The sequence below is a fragment of the Monodon monoceros genome, unplaced genomic scaffold (genome assembly GCF_005190385.1).
Source record: "Monodon monoceros isolate NGI ecotype Baffin Bay Population unplaced genomic scaffold, NGI_Narwhal_1 Super_Scaffold_5, whole genome shotgun sequence".
NCBI classification, from domain to species: Eukaryota; Metazoa; Chordata; class Mammalia; order Artiodactyla; family Monodontidae; genus Monodon; species Monodon monoceros.
Genome location: NW_021703782.1, coordinates 58,418,621 through 58,429,034, shown reverse-complemented (window position 1 = coordinate 58,429,034; position 10,414 = coordinate 58,418,621). Strand labels below are relative to the sequence as shown.

The 10,414-nt window shown below is 45.6% G+C and overlaps 1 protein-coding gene across 1 annotated transcript in view; it reads left to right on the top strand.

Annotated features, from left to right (window-relative positions):
- RCL1 (RNA terminal phosphate cyclase like 1) overlaps positions 1-10,414 on the top strand; it is a 62,127-nt gene that overhangs the window by 34,037 nt on the left and 17,676 nt on the right. The window contains exons 6-7 of the mRNA XM_029201385.1: positions 2,722-2,847; positions 6,890-7,046. Of these exons, the coding sequence (XP_029057218.1) occupies positions 2,722-2,847; positions 6,890-7,046 (283 nt within the window). The remainder of the gene's footprint in view (positions 1-2,721; positions 2,848-6,889; positions 7,047-10,414) is intronic.

Sequence of the window (10,414 nt, the reverse complement as noted above, 5' to 3'; positions counted from 1 at the left end):
CACACACACACACACACACACACACACACACACACACACACACACACCCCTTAGCTTTCTCCGACTTATAACACCAGGGAGGGTGAAGGGCAGGAGTTCCATGTGGGCTGTAGCCATGAGCTTGTGTTTCTTGGATATGAGTTCTCAGCGTGGTACTCATAAATGGCCTTCAGGACATTCACCACCCCCCAAAATTGTCTGCAAAATTATGTGTTCACGTGTTTCTTGAGAGAGGGTTCATAGCTTTCATTAGATTCTCAGAGAGGTCTCTTACTACTGAGAGAAAAGAACCCCTGCTTTGGGATTTGAATCTTGGACTACCAGTAGGAAAAGCAATAGTTGACATCCACTGGGCTCCGACCACACACCAGGCACCGCTGAGCACTTTACGTGCATTACTTCATTTGAGCCTCCAGATCCTGTGAGGAGAGTATTATGATTATCCTTTTCTTACTGATGAAGAGGTAGAGGCACCAAGAATAGCACATTAGTCCCAGAATGATGCAGTTTGCTGGAGCTGACACTTAACACAGATAATCTGATTCTAGAACCCTTAGCCAATCATGGTAGGGCTTCCACGCCAAGCCAGATAGCTCCATAATGACTCTGGGATGCAGCTGGCTTTAAAGTCCCTTTCCTTCTTTACTCCACTGCCTGAATTCTAGTATATGCTTCCACTGGCCCTCATTAGCCCTGTTGTTAGCCACCTGGTTTCCACATCCTTGGAAGGGTGGGGGAAGAAGGTTGTCTCTGGGAATTCGGATCTGTTTAATTTTGAATCTTAGTTCCGTGACCCAGCTGTTCTAAGTGTGAGCCCTGGAACCAGGAATATGTGGCCCTTGCCTCAGGGTTACCATGAGCATAAAATAAGATGATCATGTACCTGAAAGAACTTTGGAAGACATGAATGCTGTGGGCTTTTGTGTCAGGATAACGACATCTGTATTTTCCCACACAGAGTGGGCAGCTTCAGACCTCAGAAGGATAGCACCCTCCTGGTCCAAAGGGTATGAGACCTGGGACTGTTTGTCTAAGCTGCCTGTGGTCAAAAGTACATTCTGGACAGAAGAGGTGGTGATGTAACTGGGTCTGTGTGTGTATTGAAAAATCCCTCTTTGCTCTTTCCTCATTTCGGGTTTGTGCTTTGAGTCAAGTCAAATATTTATCGAGCATTTCTGAGTACAAAAGTAGTGTATTAGAGACTTGAGGGATACAGAAGTAGAGCCCCTTTCCTTATGGAGTGTGCGGTCTCATCAAAGAGCAAGGACAGCATGAGTGTATACGAAGGGAGACGTGTGGTAAGTTCAAGTGCAGGCCACAGTTGGTGCTGCCTGGAGGATTTCAGGAGAGGGGGGAACTCTGGGTTGAAGAATGAAGGCAGGCAGATCAGGCCGAAGGATTTGAACGCTTTGGTTGGTGGAGCTGGGGGTGGTGGTGTCGGTTTGGGGATGAACACCGAGCAGACTAGGGGGTCCAATCTCAAGATCTGGGAGGGCCCAGAGTTACTGGGAGATTCTCCTTAGCATGAGGAAGCTGGATCTTTTGTGGATGTTCAGGATGGGTCAGAAAGGGGAGCCAGATGCCAGTCAAATTCTTTGCTCAGTCTCTGAGCATATTGTTTCTGCAGCTCAAATGAAAATTAAATGCGTTATTGACAGGAATTTTCGAACAGTTGGGCGAGGCTGGGCAGACTACACACCTTGTTTTTCTTGTTAGACTTGCTGCATGGGGTTTGGATCAGAGTAGTGGGAAGATCACATGTTGTTACTTCTCTGTTTTTGGTAGCCCCTCGTCCCACATACGCAGCTGCCCCTTGACCGTACAGTGAACATCGGAAGTGCTTAGTACATACTTACTTTTTATTTGGTAGGTGGAATTGGGGAGAGCCAGCCTCTGTAACAAAGTCTAATTTTAGGTAATAGTTTCCACTTTCTCAAGCACCAACCTTTTCATTTGAGTTGCTAATATCTTTCTCCTTTCCTTTCTGAGGGTGCCCTGTTGTAAAAGTGCTAATTACTAATATTCTGACCACAGGGTAGCAGTTGTGAGGAGCCTGTATCATCCATAAATAGAATCATCAACACTTAAATAACTGAAAGTAGGCTCTTAAGTTAAACACAAAAACCTGTTTATACCTTTATAAACAGCCCCACTATGCTTTTTCACTAATGTTTTTCTGCCTTTCCTGTCAGCCTACCAAGGGGTGGATTGGGTCACACAGGGGCCCAGGTCAGTCCCAGTGTGGTGTCTGTTCTGGCCTTAGGTTCCTAAGAGAAAGACTCAGTGGTTACAGCAGTGGGGATGGTCAGAGAATACTTCAGAGGGAGCCTGGCTCATGCCCTACAGGGGGGCACTTGCCTTTACTTGTTCCAAAATTGAGGTGAACCATTTCTAGGGAAGGAGGGATGGGTAGGCAGTCTAGAGCAGGGTTGACAGCTTTTATTTTATACTTTCCAAGTGTCTATATTGTTTAGATGTTTTTCACCGAGGGCTTTTTATAACAATACAAAAAATTATATAATAATACAATAATAATAAATAAAAAGAATAATGTAAAAATTAAGTTATGGTACTACAAAGTTAAGTAATTAAATACAGGTGGAGAATAGAATGGATTAGAAGTCCCAGTTTGTTATGACAGTTCCACAAATATTCGCTAGCTTTATGACTGACTTTGTTGTGGAGTCCAAGCAGAATGACACCCTTAACTCCAGGTTGCAGGTATTCGGTACGCGTATCACCTCAGATGGCAAACAGGATTGTGGATTCTGCAAGGAGCATCCTCAACAAGTTTATACCCGATATCTATATTTACACAGACCACATGAAAGGAGTCAACGCTGGGAGGTAAGTGTCTGTGCGTTTTTGGAGCCTAGTCCCCTAGCCACCCTAGCCTTTGTCATACTCCTGGTCTGATTGAAGCTAAAGTTGCCAGCTCTGAGGTTGGGCAGCCAGAGGAAGAATGATTCACAGTTTTTTTCCTTCCAACTTACCGCCATTGTCAGCAACAGGCATCTTTTGAGCACCTATCACATGGAAAGCGTCACGGTGCCCAGTGCTGGGTGATGAGGGGTTGAGACGCCAGCCTAGGGGAATTAAAGCCCAGCTATTAATAAACAGTGCCGCAAGCTTTAAATCCCATCTGTCCTCTGTTCCCACAAAAAATTAAAGTAAACAAGTTCTTCTATCCTGTGTGAATAACAGTTTAGGGGAAAAAATCCTTTGTTGGTTTAAGTGCCAGTCGGCTTCTCTCTCCATCAAGGGGAAAAACACCCCTAGAGCCAAAGAAAGTTGTTATTGCAGATTTGAGTTTGGTTTAGTTAGAGCCTTTGCAGAAGACCTTACTTTAGAAAATAAAAAGTTAATGATGATCTGTGTAATGAAAATATCTGTTTTAGGCTTTGGTTGTATATTTAGAAACCAGCGAGTTAGGGAAGCAATTAAAACCTAATTTTTTATTATGAAAATGTTAAGTATACAGAAAAGTTGAAAGGATAATACAGCGAACACTTGTATATTCCTACTACTTGTAGTTAACAATGAATATTTTGCCAAATTTGCTTTCCTTGTGCGTGGGTTTTCTTTGTTTTTGCCTAACCATTTCAACGTGAATGACAGTATCTTTACACTTTGAATTGGAAGTTTTCAGGTTGTGTCTTCTAAAAATAAGAACATCAGAGACTGACTGTCGTGGGATAAAAAATCAGTTTTTTCCTAAGTTGTACCACAGCTCATCCTTTTTCATAGCTCTTCTGTCTGAGCTTTCTTTAACTTCAGGAAAAGAAGGAAAAAGAGGGTAAAGGAGGGGTGAGTGTGTTATGGGATCTCAGACCTTCATGAAGCCCAAGGGAAAGATGCAGGTGACTCTTCAGAAATGCAGCGGTGGCTCATAGTCCAGAGCAACAGAGGTGGTGATGTCAGAGGTTGGAGTTGGGAAAGGGTTTGTGTGCAGAGCTGGCCCTTTTTCTGGGAGTTGGAAACGTCAGTGTTGGTCCCAAACCTTTGGTGTATTGCTCAAATACCATCAGTGTTTTCCTCATTCATAATGTGGGAGTGATAACAACTGCATCCCTAGGTTACTGTAAAGATGAAAAGGTCACCTATGTAAGTCACCAATGCAATGCCTGGCACATAGTAGGTGCAGCAGAAATGGTAGCTGCTAATGCCGTTATTTCCTTTCTCTTCTCTTCTTGGCCACAGGCCTGGAACTATGTGTCAGCTGTTTTCTGGGGAGGGGATTACGAGGGATGGGGGAGGATAGGTAGCAGTAGCAGCTGTCTGAATGGCCTGACTCGATAGTGCCTTGTCGTCCGGCCTCTCACTCTACACAGAAGCAGAGCAGACCTGAAGGCCATGCTGCCTCCAGCTAGAGTGTGGCTTTTTATAATGCCATCGACTCAGTGGACCCTAGTGCTGGTCAAGACCCATACTTGCTAATAATGAGTAGGAAGCTCACACGTGGATGGAGATGTGGGCATAATGTAGCCTTGTGGGTTATCAACTCCAAGCTCCACTTTAAAATTTACCTCTAAAACCAGTGCATGATGTTAAGTTTGTGTTCCGTTTTCTAAATCTCAAGCTACAGTTGACAAACGGTGATCTTCCTTCTCCATCATGAAATTATAAAGTCATGGGTAGGTATTCTCTTCTAATTCAGTGAAGTATCCACGTAAGTTAGGCTTATTGAAGTCTGGGAGTGAGAGTTATGTGTGGCCGTGGCCTGGAACCTTGGTGGCCAGCGATTTTTGGTGGGCTGTGCCAGCTCTTTGTCCGGTGCACATTTGTCCAGTGTGGTCCCATTTTGATTCTCACAGTCATAACTTTTTGAAAAATATAGTCCCTCGCCAGTTGGAAAGTTTTGGAGGCTGTCATTTGCAAACTGTACCAGTGTGCATCTTCAGTGAGGTCACTGGTGATCAACTACATTGTCAGCATAACTTGAAATAGGCCTGATAATACACATACCCCAAATTGGGGGGCGGGGTGGGGATTGGCGTAGAGTACATAGAGCTTAGTATGTTATTGTGTTGTTTTCTGTAAAACAAATACAACATCAAATGGAACGGTCTTGATTAAATATGAAGTTCATTGCAATAAGTACACACGCCTCAAACATTTCACATGGATGGAAAAGTTTAGAAGTTCTTAGGAAATGCATGTAAGTGGGTTAGAGCAGTGATGGTGGCTTATCTCCCTGCATTTTCTCCTCTTTATTTTGGCATGCCGCTGCCTCTACTGATGAGCCGGGTGCCCAGTCCCTCCTCCTGGTCAAGTGACTCATCAGCAACTTGAGATTGTGCTTTAAATGTCCCATGATGCTGCTGGGTGGCACGGTGTTAGATTGTGAGTGTGACTCAGAGTGCCCTGGAACCGGCATTCTCACTGCACCCTCTTGCCTTGGCAGGTGTTACTAATCCTTGGCTACATAGACAATCACTTTTTTTTTAAAAGAAATTAAGGACTGACCAGTATAGTTCCTCCCTATTGTGAGCTCATATATAGTACATTTGAAACATAAGTCCTATGCGTCGTTTTTCTGAAACAAATATTTTGGCTGGTTTTGTGCTAGATGCATAGAAAGTGCTTCATGAATATGTATGTTGGATTGTGTTAAAAGAGGCTTTATTAAAGCTGTATGGTGCTTGCATGTGGAGTGTACTGCTGGGAAGTAGGTACAGTCGACCCTGGAACAACGCTAGGGTTAGGCGTGCTGACCTTCCCCGCAGTCAGAGGCCTGCGTGGGACTTAATGCCGTTGACCCTCCACATCCTCGGATTCAACCAACTTAGGATCACGCAGTACTGTAGTACGTATTTAGTGAAAAAAGTCTATAAGTGGACCTGTGCCGTTCAGACCTGTGTTGTTCAAGGGTCAGCTGTGTGTGTTTAAGAGGCACTGGGCAAGGTAGATGTGAGGTGTCAAATCTGGAAATTTTGTGGAGAGATGCTTGTTTTTATTGTTTGTGGACTGATTTTGTTTTGCATCCAACTGGTTGTCACTAAGCCTCGTGAGAGCAGGGACTCCTGTGCTTACCGTGGCGCCCCAGTTCCCGGGTCTGTGGAAGCTTTCCCCCAAATGTTTGTTGGATGTACACGTACGTGAGTCATTTGTGGTCCTGGACAGGAAGGGTGTTAGGGTCTGGCTGTTGGTGGTTGAAACACACAGGCGAGAGCATGGTGCTGGCTTGTTGATTATATTAAGTGAATTCTGAGTTAGAGATGTCCCTTGGGGACAAAAACATAAAAGTGTGCCTTCTCTAGGCCCTTTCTCCTCGTGTGGTATTTCTCATCACGGGGGAACAGCCTGCTGTCTCTCAAGGAGAGCTGTAATCAGATGGTCTCCAGGCTGCTTGTACTTCTGGGCTGGTTGTGACTGAGGGCTGAGCGAGTGCCATGGTGGAGAACTTGCGAGGGCTTTGGAGTCTGGAAGATCTGTGTTTGAAGCGCATCTCAGTCTCTTTCTAGCTGTATGGACTTGGTGCAGGTCGCTTGATTTGTCCATTTCCTCAGTTGTAAGGTGGGGATGGTATTATTTACTCTGCAGAATAGTGTCGAGCCCCTACCTCAGAAACTAGGGGCTCTATATGTTGACTGTTACAAACTCTCACAGCAGGATCTTTTACAATGTAGTGAGTGGGGAAAGGTAAGGGAGAGCTAGGGGAAGGGAGGGCTGAAAAGAAAAGCAATGCAAATTTGCATCACCTTTGGTTCTGTCACGTGTGTGCCCTCACTGCGTCATGTATATGTCCAGTGTGAGCTGGGAGGGACTCTAATAAGACCTGATGTGACCAGACAGAATGCCATCAAAAAGATGTTTGTCTTCTCTTTTTACTGGTGAATGTGAATCCCACTTCGTATGCTACTCAGTGTCTGTGCCTTTGAATCCCCAGGTCTCCGGGCTTTGGACTGTGGCTGGTTGCTGAGACCACCAACGGCACCTTCCTCAGCGCTGAACTTGTCTCCAACCACCAGGGCCAGGGGACAGCGGTGCTTCCCGAGGACCTCGGCAGGAACTGTGCCAAGCTGCTGCTCGAAGAAATCCATAGGGTATGTCCTCCGCTTCTGCAGGTCCGGGAGAGGAGCCATCAGGAAGCAGTTCTTTGTCTGTCACTTTTATTCGTTAGCAACTTTCTTCCTCTTTTAAGGGCTTCAGTCGAGGAGTTAGCCTCTTCCTACCCTTTAGACAGTTTAGCATTAACTAGCTCAATGGATTGGCTAAACTAGTCAGTGAGCAGAGGCCCAGCCCCACTGGTTTGTTACATATGGCAGGTAAGTTTTTTGTTAATATATAAATTTATTTATTTTAAATGTTTGGCTGCGTTGGGTCTTCGTTGCTGCACGCGGGCTTTCTCTAGTTGCGGCGAGCGGGGGCTGCTCTTCGTTGCCGTGCCCAGCCTTCTCATTGCAGTGGCTTCTCTTGTTGCGGAGCACAGGCTCTAGGTGCATGGGCTTCAGTAGTTGTGGCACGTGGGCTCAGTAGTTGTGGCTCGTGGACGCCAGAGCGCAGGCTCAGTAGTTGTGGCGCACAGGCTTAGTTGCTCCGCGGCATCTGGGATCTTCCCAGACCAGGGATCGAACCCGTGTCCCCTGCACTGGCAGGCGGATTCTTAACCACTGCACCACCAGGAAAGTCCTGGCAGGTAAGTTTTAATGATCGGGAGGGCAGAGAACTGGAATAGAGTCATACAGGAGAGAGAAGGTGAAAAATGAAGCAGGTTAGGCAGTGATTGGCCAATTGAAGAGCACACATCCCCCGGAGCAAAGCAGGGACCTTCTCTCAGCCCCGTGTCGTTGCCATAGGGGGATGGGGGCTCATTCTTTTCAGATTTTTCAAGAGAAGCTGGAAACCTGGATTTGTGTGTGACATTTAATTCAGATAGAAAACAGTGTCAACAGGCTTGATTTTGTAGGGTGCTTGGGAGCACATAGAAGAGTGTCTAGGGAAGGCCAGCCTGTGTCAGAGCACAGTAGGGGCTTGGGAAGAGGGGACAAAGAAAAGGTGACACGATGCTGAGGACAAGACTGCACTGATTACCATTTTGCTTCTGCTGCCCTACTGGTGGGACATGGCGTAGACCAGTCTGGCCAAGCCTGTCCCCTCAGTTGCTACAATCCTTTTTCTCTGTTGATCCATAAGAGCAACATGCACATATGTACACACACACTTTACTCTGTTTCCCAGGGACAGCTGAGGCGAACCAAAATAAGCAAGGAGGAAATTGGAAGAGAAGGAAAGATGATGGCAGGAGAAATAAGATAAGCTGCCTGAAAATTCATTCTTTAAGATCACGTATACTTGGTTAGAGGAGCGTCACAAACCTGTCTCCAAGATTTCTGTTAGTCTGCACCTCAGGAAGGTGAAACCTTTCCCTTGACATGCAGAATCCAGGACAGGCTCCAGGGATGTTCAGTCCTATGCTGTGGATGCACACTGGGGCCCACATTCTTAAACTGAGCACTAGCGAGAACTATACACTCATCTCTTGGTGTCCACAGGTGATTGGTTCCAGGACCCCTCCTCCCCCCAGTGGATACCAAAATCCGTGGATGCTCAAGTCTGTGTTTCATTACTCCCCCCCCCGCCCCCCGTCCCCCCACCCCCACCCCCAGTCTCCACAGGTTCTGTATCCGCTGATTCAGTCATCTGAAATTGAAAATCAATCTGTGGTTGGTTGAAACTGTGGATGTGGAGAGTCGACTGTACTCTGGGTGATTCGCTATTGGATGGTGTAGAGTGTTTGTAAATTGTCTTTTTTCTCCAGCTGAAGAGTTGAAGAGCCTTTCATCTCTGTACTATCTGTGTATTTATTCTCAGTTATTAGACATCTCTGTGGTTCTTTTCTGAAGTCTTCTAGGAAGTTTTGCTCTGTTTAAAGTTGCAAAAGTCACACGTGAGCCCAGTGAAATAAAGTCAGTAAGGCTGGTACAGTGGTGATTTTGTTCTTTAATTCTTCCTTTTGCCACTGTAATTTATTAATCAGTGTGGCAAGGTGATGCCTGGGTCATGGGTATTGATCCCTGCACAGGCCTCACTAAGGAAAACAGCTTATTGCCACAGTCTACTTCCCTGATCAAAGTCAGCATTTTTGAAAATATCTCATTGGTCACAAGGTGGAGCAAGTAGGAATGAACTGTTTCAAAGTTCATTAAAATTTCCAGCTTATTTAGTGTCTATCTAATTAAATGGAAGACAAAGGACCTATAACTGTGTCCTCAGTAGAGGGACCCCATTCCCTCTACTCACCATTCAGCTAGGAAATAGTGGAGGAAGGAAATAATCTATCACAAGAAATCCCTCTGAGCGAGGAGATATGTTCTAATAATTCTTGAGCAGTCAAGATCTGGCCTCAGCTTTTCCAATGCAAAGTCTTTCCAATGTTTGATGCTAAATTTAGTGATTTTTGAAAGATGGATAGTAACTAAAATTTGGGAGTAAATGGAGTAAATGACCAAGAGGTTGCCGTCCCAATTACTCAGTTCAGGAAGTTTGTCATCTAGATATTTGTGAAGAAAGACTGCTGGAGACACACGTGGGTCCCTCAGCTGCTATTGACTCGTGCAGGTTTCCCTGCCTTGGTCCTGGGGTGGCCGGCAGGCCTTCTCTCTGACTGTGGGGACACATCCCTCTCTTTCCAGTGGACCTGGGGGATTTGGATGTATCCCATTACAGGATAGCCCAGTGGGAGCCCCCAGACACAGCTGGAATATGGGTCTTGTATCTCCGTAAATGGCAGAGTAAAAGCCTCAGGGTGAAAGCACAGTCCACCAGTCCCCCAGAGCGAAAACATGCAATCTGGATTAGGTTATTTTATTTTACTTTTTCTTTACTCTGGTTAAGTTCTGCTTTAAACCGTTCAGTAGTGGCTGGACTGAGTTTTTTGTTTTAAGTCATTAAGAAAACTTCTTTTGTGTGTGTCTATGATCTTTAATTGCTAAAAGGATGAAAATGCATGCAGTTTTTATAATAATTCTTTGTAAGTCTGTGATGTGACATGGTTTAAATAAGTAATAAAAATCCATGCCCTTTGGTACCGTTTATTTATGCCAAAGTTTTAATCCTCTGATCTAATTCTTCTTGTTCCATTTCTGTCTCATCAGTTACCAAGCCCTCTTGATTCTGTCCCAGGCTTTCTGGAACTGCCCTTTCCTATCCTTCTCTCTGCCCCCATCTACCACCCTCCTCCCTTCCGTTCCCCCCTCCCCCGATATAGGTACTGGCGCTCCCTACTTGCAGAGGGGAAATCCTTTCCATACCCTCTCCAGCATCCTCTTCAGCCTAAATCTCCCCCTAAAGCTGCGATCTGATCTTGGTACTCCTGTGCTCGGAGACCTTCACCAGCTTCTCACTTCCCCAGGATAGAGTCAAAACCCGTGGCCCAGTTAGAAAAGCCCCACCTCAGTCTGCCTACTCCACC